The sequence below is a fragment of the Capra hircus genome, chromosome 8, assembly GCF_001704415.2.
Source record: "Capra hircus breed San Clemente chromosome 8, ASM170441v1, whole genome shotgun sequence".
Taxonomy (NCBI): Eukaryota; Metazoa; Chordata; class Mammalia; order Artiodactyla; family Bovidae; genus Capra; species Capra hircus.
In genome coordinates, this window is record NC_030815.1 from 65,493,003 (window position 1) to 65,515,774 (window position 22,772).

At 39.3% G+C, this 22,772-nt stretch overlaps 1 protein-coding gene and 1 pseudogene across 1 annotated transcript in view; one reads left to right on the top strand and one right to left on the bottom strand.

Moving 5' to 3' along the window:
- LOC102176961 overlaps positions 1-20,493 on the bottom strand; it is a 107,566-nt pseudogene extending 87,073 nt beyond the window's left edge.
- The window catches only part of LOC102177239 (contactin-associated protein-like 3), a 233,095-nt gene continuing 230,660 nt past the window's right edge, over positions 20,338-22,772 (top strand). Inside the window, exon 1 of the mRNA XM_013966094.2 lies at positions 20,338-20,576. Within this exon, the coding sequence (XP_013821548.2) occupies positions 20,492-20,576 (85 nt within the window). The 5' untranslated portion in view covers positions 20,338-20,491. The remainder of the gene's footprint in view (positions 20,577-22,772) is intronic.

Consider the following 22,772-nt stretch of genomic DNA (forward strand, 5'->3'; position numbering starts at 1 on the left):
GTAAACTCTGGGAGTTGGTGATGGACAGGGAGGCCTGGCGTTCTGCGGTTCATGGGGTCACAAAGAGTCGGACATGACTGATCGACTGAACTGAACTGAACTGAACTTCCATGAAATGTTCCCTTGGTATCTTTAATTTTCTTGAAGTGATCACTAATCTTTCCCATTCTATTGTTTCCTCTATTTCTTTGCATTGATCACTGAGGAAGGCTTCCTTATCTCTCCTTGCTATTCTTTAGAACTCTGCATTCAAATGGGTAAATCTTTCTTTTTCTCCTTTGCCTTTAACTTCTCCTCTGTTCATTTTTCAATTGGATTATTTGGTTTTTCTACTATTAAGTTGTATGAGTTCCTTATATATTTTGGATATTAATTATTAGTCAGATGTGTGGTTTGCAAATATTTTTTCCCCATTCCATAGGTTGCCTTTTCTTATAGCTTACTATAAGCTGCTCCTGCGCTGCTCAGAAGCTTTTCATTTGATATAGACTCACTTGTTTTTCACTTTGTTTCTTGTGCTTTTGTTGTCATATTGAAAATATCATTGTTAAGACCCAGGTGAAGAAGTTTTTTTTTTTTTTTCTATGTTTTCTTCTGGTAGTTTTATGGTTTCATGGTTTGCATTCAAGTTTTTAATTCATTTTGAGTTAATTTCTGTGTATGGTGGAAGATAGTAGCCCAGCTTCATTCGTTTTCATGTGGTGATCCAGTTTCTCCAGCACGAATTATTAAAAAGACTGTCTTTCCCCATTGTATATTTTAGGTTCCTTTGTCACACATTAATTGACCTTATACTTGTGGGTTTTTTCCTGGGCTCTCTGCTTTGTTCCATTCTGGGCAGGTGAGTTCTTTACCACTAGCGCCATCTGGAAAACCCGTGTTTATTGTTCAACAGAGATTAAGTCTTTGGGATAGAAATGGGTGACCCCAGATGCATTAGGTTATAAAACATATTCTTATTATATTCTTGGACTTACTTGTATTAGTATTTCTATACAAATACTATTGATTTTATTTATTTATTTATAGGAGTACTTGTCTGGTTTTGATATCATAGTAATGCTGTCCTCATAAAATGAGTCTGAAAGTAGTCCTATGTCTTCTATATTTCAGAAAAGTTTAAAGATGATTGGCATTAATTCTCCTTTGAATATTTGGTAGACTTTACCAGTTAAGTACTCTGGTTCTGGACCTTTATTTTGGGATGTCTTTGATCATTAATTCCATCTCTTCTTAGCCTATTCAAATATTATTATTGAGTTTTATTAATAAGATTTCATTAAGTGTTCTGTATACAGACAAGTTCTTTGTTAAGTATGTTACTTATAAATATCATCTCCAGTCCATAGCTCCTAAATTTTCTTAACTGTGAATGCTTCTTTTGAAGAGCAGATATTTTTAGCCCAGCCTGGTGAGTGGCCTGTGGTATTCTGACCAGTACTTATCGTGTGACCTTAACAATCCCATACAGTATATATATATTTAGACAAAAACTCCTGGGATTGATATATACTACTAGTATAAAATGGGCTTCCCTGGTGGCTCAGACAGTAAAATATCCACCTGCAGTGCAGGAGATCTGGGTTCGATCCCTGGGTTGGGAAGATCCCCTGGAGGAGGGCATGGCAACCCACTCCAGTATTCTTTCCTGGAGAATCCCCATGGACAGAGGAGCCTGGCAGGCTACAGTCCATGGGTTGCAGAGTTGGACACGGCTGACTGACTAAGCACAGCACAGTGCGTATGAAATAGATAACTTATATATAAATTCCACTGTATAGCACAGGGAATTCTACTCAGTACTCTGTGGTGACCTAAATAGGAAGGAGATATTAAAAACAGGGAATATATGTATACATATAGCTAATTCACTTTGCTGTACAGTGAAAAATAACAACATCGTAAAGCAACTATTGTTGTTCAGTGGCTAAGTTGTGTTCGACTCTGCAACCCCATGGACTACCGCACGCCAGGCTTCCCTGTCCTCCACAATCTCCTGGAGTTTGCTCTATAGTGAGCAGCTATACTCCAACAAAAACTTTTTTATTTAAAAAAAAACCCAGCCTACAAAGATTATAAGAGCCATATTTTGAAATGGGGAAATGAACTGAAAAAGCTGTATTTACCTTAACTGGTAAGTCAAAGGGATGCTTACAGGGAAGGTGAGAGACCAGAATTCTTTCCAAACATTTAGATGTTTCCAAGATTAAGAGGCTTTCTATTCTTTTCCTGCCTGAACATCTTTTCAGATTAGGGCTCATGACCTCTAAGAATATTCTTTTTTCAGTTTAAAAAAAAAAAGAGTGATTGTTAAAGGAAAACTATCCAAAGATGTGCATAATGTCCTCCCACCTCCTTCCACTCCTTGAAATAACCAATATGAACTTTGCATCTTTCTATACCCCTATTCATGCCCATATGATACAACATATTCCCAGAGTATGGGTTGAAATGGGAATAAAGTTTGCAATCACTCTGAAATTTTTTTTTTTTCAAGAAATATTTCATGGGCATCCCTCCAGGGCCTGCTTCTCAAGGACTACATAATATTCCAACTGTGGGTGTTCCATAATTATTAAACACAATTCTGTGTTTCCAACTTTTCATCACCTTAAATAAATATCACCTTAAATATTTGAGTATACATATCCCACATGCAGCTGACGTTTTTCTCTATAGGATAGATTCCCCAAAGATACATGATTAGGTCAAAAAGATTTAGTCTTAATAGACATTGTCAGAATATTTTTTTTAAAAAAAAATTTACCACCTGATTTTAATAATTATGAAAATGTTAAACCTGTTGGAGGCACTGTACTTTTTGAGAGAACTGCTTAGTACCCGCAATACAACAAATGTTATTTCTTATCTGCAATGTCTTATGCATTCTGCTAGTCTCATTGGTTCCTGTCTTCAAGGAATTCTGTCCAGTTTCTTTTCTTTTTAATTGAAGTATAGTTGATTTACAATGTTGTGTTAATTTCTGCTATACAGCAAAGTGATTCAGTTATAGATATATATTTTTTTTTTTTTACATTCTTTTCCATTACGGTTTATCATAGGGTACTGAATATTATAATCTGTGCTATACAGTAGGACCTTGTTGTTTATCCATTCAGTATGCATTAATAGCTTACATCTGCTCATCCAACTTCCCACTCCAGACCTCCACAAACCCCTTCCCCTCTTGACAACCGCAAGTCTGTTCTCTATGTCTGTCAGCCTATTTCTGTTTGGTATTAATAGATAGGTTCATTTGTGCCATATTCAGTTCAGTTCAGTTGCTCAGTTGTCCGACTCTTTGACCCCATGAATCGCAGCACGCCAGGCCTCCCTGTCCATCACCATCTCCGGAGTTCACTCAGACTCACGTCCATCGAGTCCGTGATGCCATCCAGCCATCTCATCCTCTGTCGTCCCCTTCTCCTCCTGCCCCCAATCCCTCCCAGCATCAGAGTCTTTTCCAATGAGTCAACTCTTCGCATGAGGTGGCCAAAGTACTGGAGTTTCAGCTTTAGCATCATTCCTTCCAAAGAAATCCCAGGGTTGATCTCCTTCAGAATGGACTGGTTGGATCTCCTTGCAGTCCAAGGGACTCTCAAGAGTCTTCTCCAACACCACAGTTCAAAAGCATCAATTCTTCGGCGCTCAGCCTTCTTCACAGTCCAACTCTCACATCCATACATGACCAAGGAAAAACCATAGCCTTGACTAGACGGACCTTAGTCGGCAAAGTAATGTCTCTGCTTTTGAATATACTATCTAGGTTGGTCATAACTTTTCTTCCAAGGAGTAAGCGTCTTTTAATTTCATGGCTGCAGTCACCATCTGCAGTGATTTTGGAGCCCCAAAAAATAAAGTCTGACACTGTTTCCACTGTTTCCCCATCTATTTCCCATGAAGTGATGGGACCAGATGCCATGATCTTCGTTTTCTGAATGTTGAGCTTTAAGCCAACTTTTTCACTCTCCTCTTTCACTTTCATCAAGAGGCTTTTTAGTTCCTCTTCACTTTCTGCCATAAGGGTGGTGTCATCTGCATATCTGAGGTTATTGATATTTCTCCCAGCAATCTTGATTCCAGCTTGTGTTTCTTCCAGTCCAGCGTTTCTCATGATGTACTCTGCATAGAAGTTAAATAAGCAGGGTGACAATATACAGCCTTGACGTACTCCTTTTCCTATTTGGAACCAGTCTGTTGTTCCATGTCCAGTTCTAACTGTTGCTTCCTGACCTGCATACAGATTTCTCAAGAGGCAGGTTAGGTGGTCTGGTATTCCCATCTCTTTCAGAATTTTCCACAGTTTATTGTGATCCACACAGTCAAAGGCTTTGGCATAGTCAATAAAGCAGAAATAGATGTTTTTCTGGAACTCTCTTGCTTTTTCCATGATCCAGCGGATGTTGGCAATTTGATCTCTGGTTCCTCTGCCTTTTCTAAAACCAGCTTGAACATCAGGAGTTCACGGTTCACGTATTGCTGAAGCCTGGCTTGGAGAATTTTGAGCATTACTTTACTAGCATGTGAGATGAGTGCAATTGTGCGGTAGTTTGAGCATTCTTTGGCATTGCCTTTCTTTGGGATTGGAATGAAAACTGACCTTTTCCAGTCCTGTGGCCACTGCTGAGTTTTCCAAATTTGCTGGCATATTGAGTGCAGCACTTTCACAGCATCATCTTTCAGGATTTGAAACAGCTCAACTGGAATTCCATCACCTCCACTAGCTTTGTTCATAGTGATGCTTTCTAAGGCCCACTTGACTTCACATTCCAAGATGTCTGGCTCTAGATTAGTGATCACATCATCATGATTATCTGGGTCGTGAAGATCTTTTTTGTACAATTCTTCCGTGTATCTTGCCATTCGAATATCATAGTTAAATGGGATCCATCCATGTTTTGGTTCCTTAGTGGCTTCTTTATCCATTCATCTGTCTAGTTGTTTCCTCATTGATCAAATTCCCAGTTTTGTTTCTTTACTGCCTTTCTTTACTTTCCTGGCTCAATTTATAGGATCCACAAGCAGAGAAAAGACTTTTGAATTGGGAATAAATGCAAGAATGAGAAAGGGGAAAGGGTAGAGAAATAAGGAAAGGGAAAAGAACTTTTTATCAAGGGGGAAGTGGGACCATACTTAGATTAAAAGTAAATACAGAAGAACTGTATAAAAAAGATCTTCATGACCCAGATAATCATGATGGTGTGATCACTAATCTGGAGCCAGACATCCTGGAATGTGAAGTCAAGTGGGCCTTAGAAAGCATCACTACAAACAAAGCTAGTGGAGGTGATGGAATTCCTATTAAGCTGTTTCAAATCCTGAAAGATGATGCTGTGAAACTGCGGCACTCAATATGCCAGCAAATTCGGAAAACTCAGCAGCGGCCACAGGACTGGAAAAGGTCAGTTTTCATTCCAATCCCAAAGAAGGGCAATGCCAAAGAATGCTCAAACTACCACACAATTGCACTTATCTCACACGCTAGTAAAGTAATGCTCACAATTCTCCAAGCCAGGCTTCAGCAATATGTGAACCATGAACTCCCTGATGTTCAAGCTGGTTTTAGAAAAGGCAGAGGAACAAGAGATCAAATTGCCAACATCTGCTGGATCATGGAAAAAGCAAGAGAGTTCCAGAAAAACATCTATTTCTGCTTCATTGACTGTGCCAAAGCCTTTGACTGTGTGGATCACAATAAACTGTGGAAAATTCTGGGAGAGATGGGAATACCTCTTGATGGCAGATGGGAGCTGCCTCTTGAGAAATCTGTATGCAGGTCAGGAAGCAACAGTTAGAACTGGACATGGAACAACAGACTGGTTCCAAATAGGAAAAGGAGTGTGTCAAGGCTGTATATTGTCACCCTGCTTATTTAACTTCTATGCAGAGTACATCATGAGAAATGCTGGGCTGGAAGAAACACAAGCTGGAATCAAGATTGCCAGGAGAAATATCAATAACCTCAGATATGCAGATGACACCACCCTTAGGGCAGAAAGTGAAGAGGAGCTAAAAAGCCTCTTGATGAAAGTGAAAGAGGAGAGTGAAAAAGTTGGCTTAAAGCTCAACATTCAGAAAACGAAGATCAGGGCATCCTGTCCTATTACTTCATGGGAAATAGATGGGGAAACAGTGGAAACAGTGTCAGACTTTATTTTTGGGGGCTCCAAAATCACTGCAGATGGTGACTGCAGCCATGAAATTAAAGACGCTTACTCTTTGGAAGAAAAGTTATGACCAACCTAGATAGTATATTCAAAAGCAGAGACATTACTTTGCCAATTAAGGTCCGTCTGGTCAAGGCTATGGTTTTTCCAGTGGTCATGTATGGATGTGAGAGTTGGACTGTGAAGAAGGCTGAGCGCCGAAGAATTGATGCTTTTGAACTGTGGTGTTGGAGAAGACTCTTGAGAGTCCTTTGGACCGCAAGGAGATGCAACCAGTCCATTCTGAAGGAGATCAGCCCTGGGATTTCTTTAGAAGGAATGATGCTGAAGCTGAAACTCCAGTACTTTGGCCACCTCATGCGAAGAGCTGACTCATTGAAAAAGACTTTCATGCTGGGAGGGATTGGGGGCAGGAGGAGAAGGGAACGACAGAGGATGAGATGGATGGATGGCATCACTGACTCGATGGATGCGAGTCTGAGTGAACTCTGGGAGTTGGTGATGGACAGGGAGGCCTGGCGTGCTGCGATTCATGGGGTCGCAAAGAGTCAGACACAACTGAGCGACTGAACTGAACTGAACTTGGATAGGAACAAAGCAGATTTGATCCCATGCCAGAGTTTGTTGACTCTTGCCCTAGAAAAAAACCCTGAAATTTTGCATTCATTTTTTATACTCCCTCTCATGACCCTCCTTTTTTAAAAGCATCTTGCATCTGTGTGGTGCAGTCAAATATTGAGTTACCAGATATATATTTATATGTTTATGTGTGTGTGCTCAGTCATGTCTGACTGTGACTCCATGAACAGTAGCCTGCCAGGCTCCACTGTACCTGGAGTTTTCCAGGCAAAAATATTGGAGTGGGTAGCAAATTCCTACTCCAGGAGATCTTCCCAACCCAAGGATTGAACTCATGTCTCTTGTGTCTCCTGCATTGGCAGGCAGCCCCTGGTGGCTTGGGTGGTAAAGACTTTACCTGCAATGCAGGAGACCCGGATTCAATCTCTGCGTTGGGAGGATTTCCTAGATAAGGGAATGGCAACCCTCTCCAGTATTCTTGCCTATAGAATCCCATGGGCAGAGGAACCTTGTGGGCTACAGACCATTGGATTGCATAGAGTCAGACATGACTGAGCAACTAACACTTTAGTGCCACCTGGGAAGCCCTTTACATATTTATACATTAATCATGTTTCCCAAACTACATATTTATATGAAATTCAAGCTTATCTCCGTATGGTGTATTTATCTGGCAACGCCATCCCAATGGTCGTGTTTCCACATATCCCACCTTAATCTGGAGTTTGATGTCCTTTTCTAGATCACAGTCTTCTCTGGAAAATGAAAGTTCTTAGAGAACGGATGAGGGGAAATTTAGGGCCACATTGTCTTTTCTACAATTGCCTTTGTCACAGGTTAGGAACATTAATGAGGAAAATGAACAAAGTTTTTGTCTCAGGATAAATACAAGCACATTTGAACTTGGCAAGAGAAGTTTGGTGGAGCCTGAACTTAATTTCCATTCCCTGAACATCTTCCCTGTTCATAGGTTACCTATTGTTTCTAGGTAAGGTGAATCCTGATGGAATCTACATGGAGGACAATATTCAGAGAAGAGGAGTCATAAAGGACACCTATAGATTGTTTTAAATTCTAGTGTTTGGTGGCGTTATGGTATGATACCAAAGAGAACCTACCTAGTACAGAGTAAATGCTTTAGTGCATATATGTTCCTTGGGCTTCCCAGGTAGCACTAGTTGTAAAGAACCCAGCTGCCAATGCAGGAAACATAAGAGACCCAGGTTCAATCCCTGGGTCTGGAATATCCCCTGGACAAGGGCATGGCAACCCACTCCAGTATTCTTGCCTGGAGAATCCCAATGGAGTCTGGAGCCTGGTGGGCTACAGTCATAGGGTTGCAAACAGTCAGACACGAATGAAGCAACTTAGCATGCATGCATATATGTTTACTACTATTCTCTCATTCTTTAACATCCCAATTATTTCAATTCATTCAACATAAAAAATTCAAAGAAAAATTCTACTTGTATACTTTGTGTTTGCCTGATTAATAAACACAGTTAAAGCTAAAATTTAGAAAAATGTGACTATACAACGTAGTTTGCTGATCTCACAAGATTAAGGTATTATTTCAGTCATTCTAAATGATATTGGTATTCAAGTTCAAATCACATTCCAGGCTGGCTCTGAAATGGGCAAAATTGTTTTCCAGAAAACATTGGTAAAAGTCTGCTAGACTGTGAGAAGTCAGTTCTCATGTTCTCTGGGGTGTGAGAGAACACTGTGTCTTTCTCCATAAACACGGAGGGAAGGCTAATGGGCTCTGGGGACTTCCTGACAGGGAAGATAATGAAAGGTGCCTTCATACCTGGGCTGTTCAGCACCATTAACCTTCCCTGTAATTGAAACACATGAAAGGGAGTGGTAACTGAGAGGCAAGGCTCCGGTCTGTTTCCTGGCAGGTACAGTTACTTAAGCCTCCAAATAAAGGAGTGACTTTAGATTCCCACTTCAAGGTACTGCTTTTAAATCATTCTTTACAAAAAAATCAACTAGAGCTACCACTTTTTGTTTTTTAACTCTAACAATATAATAATTTCTTTCTTTTGATTTGTGTTTGTGGTTTAAAAAGCATATCCACCTCAATAGGGTAGGTGGGTGTTTGCTACTTAATTAATGTAACTAATACAATCCACCGTGTAGAAAATGTTACCAGAAAAAAAAAGAAGTCTTAAAGGTTTACCATAAGAGACCAATATAGGATTTAAAGTGGTTTTAGATTGACAGGCAAAAATAGTATTTCATTTCCCACACAAGAAATCACTTTATGGAAATGAAAAATGGAAATGCAAAATTTTAACTTAAACAGAGGAATAACATCATTTTGTAATCATAATACAAGGAAAATAAACCTAATCCTATAAATGTGTGTATGGGCATAAAGACAGACAGTTTATCATCATTATGTCAATGACAAAACAATAGAGCAATGAAATTGTATGTGTGTGGGGGGGGCAGGGGGGGAGTTGTTATTAACAATTCTCTATGCCAATTATACTTGTACATACAAACATGTATTTCTGTGATAAGACAAAAACATCTAGAAAAGCATTTAAAAAAGTAGTTATCTTTGCAAAATCTACAAATTCTTGTAATTAAAAAGTCATTCAGCTCATGTCACATACTCAGAGTGTCATCTAGTGGCATTTATATCAGAACTTGCTATTATAAGTTAGAGTCTATTTGCTTTTGAATCTACTTGAATTATGCAGCGATTATTTGCAAGAATACAGAGAAGAACTATACAAAAAAGATCTTCACGACCCGGATAATCATGATGGTGTGATCACTCATCTAGAGCCAGACATCCTGGAATGTGAAGTCAAGTGGGCCTTAGAAAGCATCACTACAAACAAAGCTAGTGGAGGTGATGGAATTCCAGTTGAGCTGTTTCAAATCCTGAAAGATGATGCTGTGAAAGTGCTGCACTCAATATGCCAGCAAATTCGGAAAACTCAGCAGTGGCCACAGGACTGGAAAAGGTCAGTTTTCATTCCAATCCCAAAGAAAAGCAATGCCAAAGAATGCTCAAACTACCACACAATTGCACTCATCTCACATGCTAGTAAAGTAATACTCACAATTCTCCAAGCCAGGCTTCAGCAATACGTGAACCGTGAACTCCCTGATGTTCAAGCTGGTTTTAGAAAAGGCAGAGGAACAAGAGATCAAATTGTCAACATCTGCTGGATCATGGAAAAAGCAAGAGAGTTCCAGAAAAACATCTATTTCTGCTTCATTGACTATGCCAAAGCCTTTGACTGTGTGGATCACAATAAACTGTGGAAAATTCTGGGAGAGATGGGAATACCTCTTGATGGCAGATGGGAGCTGCCTCTTGAGAAATCTGTATGCAGGTCAGGAAGCAACAGTTAGAACTGGGCATGGAACAACAGACTGGTTCCAAATAGGAAAAGGAGTGTGTCAAGGCTGTATATTGTCACCCTGCTTATTTAACTTCTATGCAGAGTACATCATGAGAAATGCTGGGCTGGAAGAAACACAAGCTGGAATCAAGATTGCCAGGAGAAATATCAATAACCTCAGATATGCAGATGACACCACCCTTAGGGCAGAAAGTGAAGAGGAGCTAAAAAGCCTCTTGATGAAAGTGAAAGAAGAGAGTGAAAAAGTTGGCTTAAAGCTCAACGTTCAGAAAACAAAGATCATGGCATCTAGTCCCATCACTTCATGGGAAATAGATGGAGAAACAGTGGAAACAGTGTTAGACTTTATTTTTTTGGGCTCCAAAATCACTGCAGATGGTGATTGCAGCCATGAAATTAAAAGACGTTTACTCCTTGGAAGAAAAGTTATGACCAACCTAGATAGCATATTCAAGAGCAGAGACATTACTTTGCTGACTAAGGTCCATCTAGTCACGGCTGTTTTTCCAGTAATCATGTATGGGTGTGAGAGTTGGACTGTGAAGAAGGCTGAGCGCCAAAGAATTGATGCTTTTGAACTGTGGTGTTGGAGAAGACTCTTGAAAGTCCCTTGGACTGCAAGGAGATCCAGCCAGTACATTCTGAAGGAGATCAGCCCTGGGATTTCTTTGGAAGGAATGATGCCGAAGCTGAAACTCCAGTACTTTTGCCACCTCATGCGAAGAGTTGACTCATTGGAAAAGACTTTCATGCTGGGAGGGGTTAGGGGTAGGAGGAGAAGGGGACGACAGAGGATGAGATGGCTGGATGGCATCACTGACTTGGTGGACGTGAATCTGAGTGAACTCCTGGAGTTGGTGATGGACAGGGAGGCCTGGCGTGCTGCGTTTCATAGGGTCACAAAGAGTCGGACACGACTGAGCGACTGAACTGAACTGAACTATTTGAACTAAATTAGAAAATGTTAAACATTTCTATTATCTAAACCAAGATGAAACTGAAAGAAAGCAAGATGTTTCAAAGTTTCTGATACAATTTTAAGTGAAAATGGGAAGGAACTGAAGTTGCCAGGTGGGAAATATTCAGATGGGATATAAAACAATAAAGGCCCTATATGATAAGCCCTTTACTGACATTATGCTCAATGAAAGCTTTTCCTCTGATATCAGGAAAAAGAGAGGGATGTCCACAGATGCGACTTTTATTCAGTATAGTATTAGAAGCCCTACTCAGAGTAACTCGGCAAGAAGTCAAAGGCATCCAGTTAAAAAAGAAAAAGTAGTATTCTCAATATTTGCAGATGATGTTATTATACATACAAAATCCTAAATACTTCACCAAAAAGTTCTTAGAACTAATAAACAACTCTAGTTGCAGACTAAAAAATCAATATACAAAAATTGGTTGCATTCCTATATGCTAATAATGAACTATTAGTAAAAAATTAAGCATCGTATCAAAAAAATAAAATACCTATGAATAAATTTAACCATGGAGGTGAAAGACCTGTACTCTGAAATCTTTGATATTGATGAAAGCAATTGAAGAACACAGAAATAAATGGAACAATATTCTGTGGCTCATAGATCAGAAGAATTATTGTTAAAACGTTCATACTACCCAAAGCAATCTACAGATTCAATTCAGTTTCTATCAAAATTCCAATGGTAATTTTCACAGAAATAGAGCAAAAAAAAAAAAAAATCCTAAAATATGTAAGGAGCCATGAAAGACCCAAATAACCAAAGCAATCTTAAGAGAGAACAAATCTGGATGTATCTTGCTTCCTGATTTTAGATTGTATTACAAAACTATGGTATGGTATTGGTATAAAAACAGGCACATTGATTAAGGGAACAGAATCGAGAGCCCCAAAACAAATCCACACAGATATAGTCAATTTATTTATCACAAAGGAGCCAAGAATATGCAATGGGAAAGGACAATCTCTTCAATAAATGGTGTTGGGAGAACTGGACAGCTACACCCAAAAGAATAAAACTGGGCTACTATCTTACATCATACACAAAAAATTACTCAATGGAATAAAAACTTGAATGTAAGACCTGAAATCATTAGACTCCTAGAATAAAACATGCACAGCAAGCTCCTGCATATTAGTCTTGGCCATGATTTTTTATATATGATGCCAAAAGCAAAGGCAATAAAAGTACAAATAAACAAGTAACACTACATCAAACTAAAGCTTTTGTACAGTGAAGGAAGCCAGCAACACAATGAAAAGGCAGCCAGCTGAGTGGGGGAAATATTTGCAAATAATGTATCTGATAATGGGATAATGGGATAATATACAGTAAGATATCACACAACTCAATAGCAAACAGGCAATCTAATTAAAAATGGGCAGAGGATCTAGATAGTCATTTTTCCAAAGAACACATACAGATGACCAACATGTATAGAAAAAGTTGCTCAACATCAGTAATCATCAGGGAGATACAAATCAACACCACAACGAGCTATCACCTCACACCTGTTTGTATGATCATCTTCCAAAGATAAGAAATAACAAGTGTTGACAAGGATGTGGAGAGAAGGGAACCCTCGTGCACTCTTGGTGGGGACACAGATTGGAGCAACTACTATGGAAACTCATGTGAAGTTTCCTCAAGACATTGAAACTGAGAATACCAAGTGACACAGCAATTTCACTTCTGTGTATTTATACAGGAAAAAAGAGGAGAACACTAACTCCAAAGGGTATGTGGCAGAGGTTGGGGTGTGAGGGTGGGAAGTAGGTGACATGAGTAAAGGGAGTTCAAAAGGTATGCATTTCCAGTTATGAATGAATAAGACATGGGGCTGTAATGTATAGCATGGTGAATATAGTTAACAATACTGCATTGCATATTTAAAAGTTGCTGAGAGTAAATCTTAAAAGTTCTCATCACAAGAAAAAAATATATGACTGTGTATGGTGATGGGTGTTAACTAGACTTACTGTGATGATTATTTTGCAATATATACAAATATGAAATGGTTGAATTGTATACAAAAAAAGAAAACTACAGGCCAATATCACTGATGAACATAGATGCAAAAATCCTCAATAAAATTCTAGCAATCAGAATCCAACAACACATTAAAAAGATCATACACCATGACCAAGTGGGCTTTATCCCAGGGATGCAAGGATTCTTCAATATCCGCAAATCAATCAATGTAATTCACCACATTAACAAATTGAAAAATAAAAGCCATATGATTATCTCAATAGATGCAGAGAAGGCCTTTGACAAAATTCAACATCCATTTATGATAAAAAAACTCTCGAGAAAGCAGGAATAGAAGGAACATACCTCAACATAATAAAAGCTATATATGACAAACCCACAGCAAACATTATCCTCAATGGTGAAAAATTGAAAGCATTTCCCCCAAAGTCAGGAACAAGACAAGGGTGCCCACTTTCACCACTACTATTCAACATAGTTCTGAAAGTTTTGGCCACAGCAATCAGAGCAGAAAAACAAATAAAAGGAATCCAAATTGGAAAAGAAGAAGTAAAACTCACTGTTTGCAGATGACATGATCCTCTACATAGAAAACCCTAAAAACTCCACCAGAAAATTACTAGAGCTAATCAATGAATATAGTAAATTTGCAGGATATAAAATCAACACACAGAAATCCCTTGCATTCCCATACACGAATACTGACAAAGTAGAAAAAGAAATTAAGGAAATAATTCCATTCACCATTGCAACGAAAAGAATAGAATACTTGAGAATATATCTACCTAAAGAAACTAAAGACCTATATATAGAAAACTATAAAACACTGATGAAAGAAATCAAAGAGGACCCTAATAGATGGAGAAATATACCATGTTCATGGATTGGAAGAATCAATATAGTGAAAATGAGTATACTACCCAAAGCAATTTACAAATTCAATGCAATCCCTATCAAGCTACCAGTGATATTTTTCACAGAACTAGAACAAATAATTTCAAGATTTGTATGGAAATACAAAAAACCTTGAATAGCCAAAGCAATCTTGAGAAAGAAGAATGGAACTGGAGGAATCAACTTGTCTGACTTCAGGCTCTACTACAAAGCCACAGTCATCAAGACAGTATGGTACTGGCACAAAGACAGAAATATAGATCAATGGAACAAAATAGAAAGCCCAGAGATAAATCCACACACATATGGACACCTTATCTTTGACAAAGGAGGCAAGAATATACAATGGAGTAAAGACAATCTCTTTAACAAGTGGTGCTGGGAAAACTGGTCAACCACTTGTAAAAGAATGAAACTAGATCACTTTCTAACACTGCACATGAAAATAAACTCAAAATGGATTAAAGATCTAAATGTAAGATCAGAAACTATAAAACTCCTAGAGGAGAACATAGGCAAAACACTCTCCGACATAAATCACAGCAGGATCCTCTATGATCCACCTCCCAGAATTCTGGAAATAAAAGCAAAAATAAACAAATGGGATATAATTAAAATTAAAAGCTTCTGCACAACAAAAGAAAATATAGGCAAGGTGAAAAGACAGCTTTCTGAATGGGAGAAAATAATAGCAAATGAAACAACTGACAAACAACTAATCTCAAAAATATACAAGCAACTTATGCAACTCAATTCCAGAAAAATAAATGACCCAATCAAAAAATGGGCCAAAGAACTAAAGAGACATTTCTCCAAAGAAGACATACGGATGGCTAACAAACACATGAAACTAATATAGTGTTCTATGCCAATTATACCTCAATAGAAACATTCTTATATCAAGATCAGATGTCTATTTTGATTTTAAATTAGAAAAGAACTTTGAAGGATACACTCAACTCTGCCTCTCTCTTCCTTCCCAATAGAAGTAAAGAAAAACTATTACCCTTATGCCTTTCATAAAATTAGAAATTTTGTTTAAAAAGTGTATCTTAATTTTTTAAAATTGAATAAAAAGGATACTTTCCCCTGGGCACTCATGTTGATTCTGTGAATTTATCCTTCTTTGTGATGTGACTTAAGGAAGTTCTGAAGTGAAGTGAAGTCACTCAGTCGTGTCCGACTCTTTGTGACCCCATAGACTGCAGCCTGCCAGTCTCCTCTGTCCATGGGATTTTCCAGGCAATAGTACTGGAGTGGATTGCCATTTCCTTCTCCAGGGGATCTTCCCAACCCAGGGCTTGAACCCGAGTCTCTCACATTGTAGACAGAGGCTTTACCATCTGAGCCACCAGGGAAAAGAACCTCCCTTTTCTTGACATGTTTGCACCTTAGCTTCTGCCATCAGTGGGCATGTGTGCAAGATGATATTGGAGACTGTGGTGATTGACTTGGACGGAATGCTGGCTATCTGACTCTGTATTTCATTTTAATTTTATGTTTCTCTGATTCTATTTGTGTCAGAATGTCAGGAAAAGTATCGGTGTTGTTTATCTGTGTGCAATCATATGAAATGTTTATTAAGTACTTTTGGAAATCCCAAGAAGTATTGCTTTTACACTTTAAGATCTTAGCTGCGATTTTCCTATCTTAGACACCAGTATCTATTTTAGATGTGCTAGTCATTTCAGCTGTGTCTGACTCTTTGTAACCCCAAGGACTGTAGCCCACCAGGCTCCTCTTGTCCTTGGGATTCTCCAGGCAAAAGTGCTGAAGTGGATTGCCATGCCCTTCTCCAGGGGATCTTCCCAACCCAGGGATCGAATCCACAACTCCTACAGGATTCTTTACTGCTGAGCCACCAGAGAAGCTGGTATCTATCTTAGATACCAGTGTTAGTCCCCCAAAGTCTTACTAGATTGAAGAGGGCTGAACTGGAAAGAAATATTGTAAGCAGATAAGGTAGGTGGTTCATGATGGCATAGATTTCTCAACAAAAGAGAAGCCATTTTTTGTCCAAGTCATTTTCTAATCAAAGTCTGGCCACAATACTTGCCCTTGAACAGGTCTCAGTGACTAAGGATCTTAAGTGGAAAAAAGAATTCAGACTGTTATCAGGTAAGACAAGTAACAATAGCAAAGATACTATCAGTTTTAAAGACTCCCAGTTCTGTTTCAGTGGTAAAGATTAGCCTGAAGTGCTCAGCCACCCGGTCAAGTGCAACCTAAGAGATGATAGTGTTGACTTTTTCTGACCCTCGAGATTTCAGTCAACTAAAGGCTGGACTCTGCCTACCTCCCAAGCCTCTTTATGAATACCCACACACCCTTAATATAAAACTTCCCCAGTTTTGCTGTTCAGGGAGACACTTCTTTGGGACCTGTTGCTGGTGTTCTACTTACTTGCTGCAAGTAATAAAACTTTCTTTCTTCCACTCTTTGCCTTGGTTGTGTTTTTTAAGCTCAACATCCACCAACTGGCAGACCCAGTTTTTCGGGTAACAATATGAGGTTGACAATTCCTGTAGCTGAGATTTACATAATTAGATGCATTATCCTTTGGTTGTTAAAACCCAGGCTTCCAAGGACTAATTATAGAGAACACAGCTCATCGGAGAGAACCTGCAAAGATGCTGTGCAGTGTGTGTTTTATATTGTGCATATGACATTTATTCTCACTGGAGTCTGTCTCTCCATTATTGTTCTTCAGGATTTGTTGCCTGGGGGCTTATGGGAAAAATTATTCCTAATAGAAATACTATTATATTTTATTCACAGTATTCTAACTTTCAGAGGATTTAATGACAAAACTGTTCCCATTACCAGAGTAAAGCTAAACATATTTTCAGACTTAAATACAACATGCAGAAATAATTTATAGGGAGAAAACTATTGAATGAAGAAGAAAAATGAATGGAGTCATGTTTGATCTATGGAGAGCACTGAGAAAAGAATTCATTCGGGTGGGGCAAGCTGATCTTTCGTCCTCTCAGGGTAGGGAATCCTGAGTGCACAAACTGCTCCCAGTGAGCAGGAAAGAGGAAACCAGAAGACTTTAGTCAGGAATTGCTACCAGTGTAGTTTCCGTTAAAATATACTTTCCTAGGCAGCCTGTCTGCTTTTACACATACAAGAGTCCACATACTTCTGAACATCTGCAGCTGATTTCTTGTCTTCTATTTTGTGACTCTTGCCAATTTCAAGTCCTCTTTTTTGTTTGGTGTGAACTCTGCAGTCACACATACACACACACCCATGACTTTTAGAGTTTGAATCATCACTTACAGAAATGCGCAAGATTTTGTCTACACATTTTCTTCATCTTTTTTTTTTCAATTTTTAAAAGCATTTAATTTAATTTTATATTGGAGTTGTGTTAGTTTCAGGTGTACAGGAAAGTGATTCAGTTATATATACATATATTCATTTTTTTTCAGATTCTTTGCCCATATAGGTTATTACAGAATGTTGAGTAGAGTTCCCTGTGCTATACAGTAGGTCCTTGTTGATTATCTATCAACCTTCTTATATAAATGAACAAAGTGTTGTAGAAAGTGGTCAGGGAATGTGGCAGACTGTCCCTGACCTGTGGGGATTTAGCATGGAGAACTTGGTGGTTCTGTTAGGCATCCTTTTTCCTCTGTGCCTATAGCTCTACCTGATCTAGGTCCCTACGAATGCACATGGTGTTAAGTATTTGACATTCCATTTTCTCCTGTAACCCTTGGATCAGTCCTCTGTTGGTAAGACTTCTATTATCTTATGAAAAAGACAATGAAGCTGAGGATCACAGGTGTTGAGCAGCTGTGAGGGTCTCACAGGAGGGTATTAACCCCCAGTGCAGCTGTGTGGCTGGTATATGGAATACTCAGTAGGATGCAGCACTTCATGGGGGTTTCATATCTATAATTTCACAATGGCTCTATGATTGGTTATCATCACCATTTTACAAACAAGAAAAGGGAAGCCACAAAGTCCCCAACTAAAGAAAGTGTTGGTTGCTTGGTCGTGTACCACCCTTTGGGACCCCATGGACTGTAGCCCGCCAGGATCCTCTGCCTGTGAGATTCTCTAGGCAAGAACACTGGAGTAGATTGCCACTCCCTTCTCCAGTGGATCTTCCTGACCCAGGAATCAAAGCCGAGTTTCCTGCATTGCAGACAGATTCTTTATGTCTGAGCCACTGACCTGACTAAAGAAGGCAGCTCTAAAGGGTAAAACCAGGAGTTTTACATCAGCTGTCTGCTAGCAAGTCCCTGCTTTTGGCGTTGCTTTCAACCTTCCTCACTTAAGGCTGCCCTTGTCTTAGAAGGTCATGCAATGGCTCCAGTGCTGATGTCCGTCCCGAGATCAGTGTTGTACACTGCACATGGGCATCTGCCTGCAAGTTTCAATCTCTTGTATGTTGTGTTTCATCTCTTATTTGTGAAACTCCATCCTGAATGTCCACTCAAGTACTTTAGCAGCACTGCCCTTTTTGGTTTTAATTGGCATCAATTACTGAGGTGCCTACTAACCCATTTTAAATGGATTTTCTGTTAAAGATTAAAGTTTTCACAGGTGACAACTTTTCTGTTTCAGACACCTTAGGGCCCATGAGAAGGGGTTTCAGAGCTCAGCTGATCTAGTTTCTAAGTCTGGCTTGCTTTGTGACACATCCTTTAAACTCTCTGAAATTAGTCTGCCTATTCATTAAATGGGCATATAACAGTTACTTCAAAGGGATGCTGTGACCATCTATTTAGATCACACACACACACACACAGACTGGTGTATAGGCTTCAAAAAATAATGAACACTTAATGTAAATCATTACTTTATTTTAAAATTAGAAATAAAATTTTCAGGTCCTGGGATACGTAGTAGGTACTGAAAATATGTGTGTTTAATGAATACAGGTCATTCTACTGCTTGTGACTTTTTTCAGGGTTCTAAATGCACCCTTCAAGCAAGATTTGCTGTCAGTGTTTCCCCAGGCCTGTTGATTAATGGGATGGCTAGGTGGGTGGGAAGAGTTCATGATTTCCAGGGGCCCTGAACATGAATGGAAAATCTAGAAAGTTGAGATCATAATCTCCTTACTTGGGCAAATTCTCAGGAGTTCTACTTGTAAACTCTTGTGACCTTGCCAAGATATTTTCATTTTCTATTCCTGTTTTTGTTTTTTACTCAGGTTGCAGAATAGAAATAATAGAAACACCTTCTCTGCTTTGTGTTCAGGCATATAATACCCTGCTCAGAGCTAAAGTTCCTTTCATGTTCTGATCACTTTGGATGGTGCAAGAATGCCTGGAGCCTGTTCATAAGTCTCAGCACATTGCTATGAGTCTGGTCGCAGTTTTAGGAGAGTATTGATCCTAGTGATGCTATGCTCACACTGCCTTCATTTACACCTGCTGGCCGCCTCTTCAGAAAATAGAGGAGGCCATCAGGCTTACTTCAAAGTCATGGATGTTGAAATCCTTTTGACTCCATGGAACAACAGCCCTCTATCTGTATACTCTGAAATCTTTATTTATTTGTGATGCCTTTATATTGCTTTATTTTTCAGTATGATGCTTTTGGGAATTGTTATTGAAGAATTTGAGTGAAAATCAATACACACACAGTATACAGAAGTTGATACAAAACTCTTCATTTATCAATTAAGTTATTCAGCTTACCTCCTTAATGTAAGGTCACTTCCATGATGATGTTTAGAATAAGATTCCCTCTCCCAGGGTGCCAGTTTTTAGTTTTCTGTGTCTGCAGACCATAACTCTCAAATCTCCAAGTAAGAATACACATAATAAAATGATGACATTATAGTAGAAGTGGGGTAGTTTTTAAAATTATTTAATTTTTATTTCCCCTTTATTGAAATGTGTTTTGACATATATCACTGTATATATAACTCTACATATTTTGAAATGATTACTATAATAGGGTTTTTAAAAATTCAAATCATTAAATGAGTTGAGAAAACAAAAACAGTCTTTTTTATAACAGTTCTCAATACATGTAAATACTTCCTTCAAACGCGATTACTCTTCCTACTTTCTTTTCAACTAAACAAACAAACAAACAAAACCACACTTCCTAGCATCAGTGTTCGTGCTCAAGCATCATCACCATGCTGGGACCCCGGATCAAGAGCGACCTCCCCAGCGTGTCTGTAGAGAGTTCAGGTTGAAGACCTTCAACGATCTGACTCGCACTTCCGCCCGCCACCGCCAGGGGCGCCCGGGCCTCGCGGAGCTTGCAGCGCGGCAGGAGCCGATGGACCGGGGACGGGGGGGCGATGGGGGCCGGCGGTTGGGGTGGGGGTGTGGCTGCAGGTTGGGGCTCCCGCTCCGCCGGCTGCGTGGGTTCGCAGTGCGCTGAGGAGGTAGCGCTGGCGAGGAAGCGCTGGCGACCCCGAGAGGGAGGGAGCAGGACGATCCCAGCTCAGAGCACCTGCCTGGACACCGTGGGTTTTTGGGGTGGGGGAGCCCCGGCGACTTTGAGCATGGACCCCGTCGCGGGAACCTTTCTCAGGATGCTCTTTCTTTTGTCTGCCCAACCCTGGAGTACATTAGCAGCAGGCAATACTTGTGAGTACAGCACATCTTTTAAAACTTATGCTGACAACTTAGAATTCGTGTTATTAAAAAATAATAATAATTGAATTTTACAAATGGACTAGCTGGCCTGTTTCTGAAAATGAGGCATTTAAAAAACATCGCAAAGTCCCAACGCTTGGATAGGACAGTTTGCAATGGTTTTCCCACTTGTCAGGTCTATGAAACACAAAGCCTGTTTGACTTTTTGTCTGTGAGCTGAATTTTGTCTGTGTGCTGTTGTTTTGAATATTCATTGAGAAAGCTCAAGTTCTAGTAAAACCTAAAATTAGCATGAGAATATTGAGGCGGACAGAAACCGAAGAGAGAAAGGAGAGAAGATCGTGCCACTATGGTCATTTGTTTCTTTTTAATACCAATGCATTTTGTTGGATTTATGTAAGAAAGAAAATCGCTGGCCGACCTGGCCGGGTCCTGCATTAGCATAGATGGTTGCTGCTGGGGCTCTGCGGAATTGGGTACCAAGAATTCGGGCGCTGCACAGGCGGGCGGGCTCCGCAGCAGAGCTCAGATGGCAAACCTGGATAGTCAGAATTCCGGTAAGGATAGACCCTTCAAAGGTAGATGCCTTTTACTGAAAGGAAAAAGAAAACCTGCCATTCAGGTTCATTTGCAAGTGTACATGCTTGTATATTGTGATCTGTTGTGTTTCTGATTTTGTTGGTTCCGTGAAGATGTATTAACCCCTCAGTTCTGAACTAGCACCGTTAAGTGATCTGAAGATGCCAGCCAAATTAATTCAGCTGATCTCAGGGCATTTTAATCTGAAAATCAGAAAAAGTTTTCCAAGTGTTATTCAGATTAAAATCTCCATCACAGGGCTCTTCTTTCCTTGAGGGATTTTAAGAAAGCCCCCACGTCCTCCTTCCACACCCTATTCCCTTGAAGAATTTTTAAAAAATCAAGTTGTAGGGAGTAAGGTAAGCTAGTATGCATTTCAAGAAAGTGTTAGTAGGCATGTTTAGAAACTGACCTTGTTTCTGGATATCCAGATTTAGCTGGAGTGGGGGAGGGGAAACAACTCTGCCCTCACAGTGAAGTTTGCACTAAAGTGAAAAGCATTTTGTACAAACACATTTACCCTTCCAGCATTCATCCGTATATGCCCAGTCTGTGACACTTTTGTGCTGTCGTCATTTAGTATTAGCTCATTTAATGCCATATTATGTGAGTCACTCCTAAAAAACGAGCGTTAGCAAATACTGCCCTGTGTTTCAGACACAATTTCAATTATCTTTGTGTACAACTTCCATGAGTTACTTAAAATGGGGCATTTACATGAAATCCGTAGGTCCTGCAAGTCACTTTGTCACCTTGCTGAGAACTTAAAAATGACTAGTACTGAATGATTTGCTAGTATGAAAGAATTATAGAATAATTTAATGCAGTACCCTGAGGTGCAATTAAAAAGTCACTGGAGGTCACTGTTACTTAAAGGAAGCAGCTTCAACAGTCCTTCCCTTGTAAGATAAGCAGAGTTTTGTGCTGCCTTTCTTGTTTCCTTAGTTGTGGTTACAAGATACTGGCAAGATCAGTTGTTTGTATATTTATTTTTTTCTGTTTGTGTTTTGTCCCCTGAAATCCACAGAGGTATACTGTTCTTCATACTGAGCATCTTTTTAACAGTCACATGCTCTGAGGTGCTCCGTGTCTGAATAGCCAGGCAGATATCCCTTTCTGAGCTGGATGTGTCTCCCAGCTCAGTCCACCTGGATCTCTGGCTGACTCTTCAAATATCATTGCTAGTTTTAACTTTTCAGCCTCTGTTTTATTTAGATGTATTTAGTACTCTTGTTTAAAGTTCAGTGAATTAAAAGTACCTATGTAAATTTGCATTTTTAAGAACATTTGAGATTCTGTAGTTAAAATCCTTGATCACCACACAGATGGCTGTTACAGATGATTAAGTGTGAAGTATATATTTAAATGACTTTGTAGACTTAAAGGTTCATAGAGACTACACAAAGTGATAGTTTCTTGGTAATCGCATTTGACAGTATCCTTTGTAATCATAGCTTTAAAGGCCAGTGAATCTCATTATAATCCATATTAGCTAATTGGATCAACTGGATTTTTCCTTAACTCTAGAATGTTTGGGAGGTGTTTGTTTGTATATGTAGATTTATATACAAGCAAGGTGTTTCAAGCATGTAAATTGAAATTTGAAAT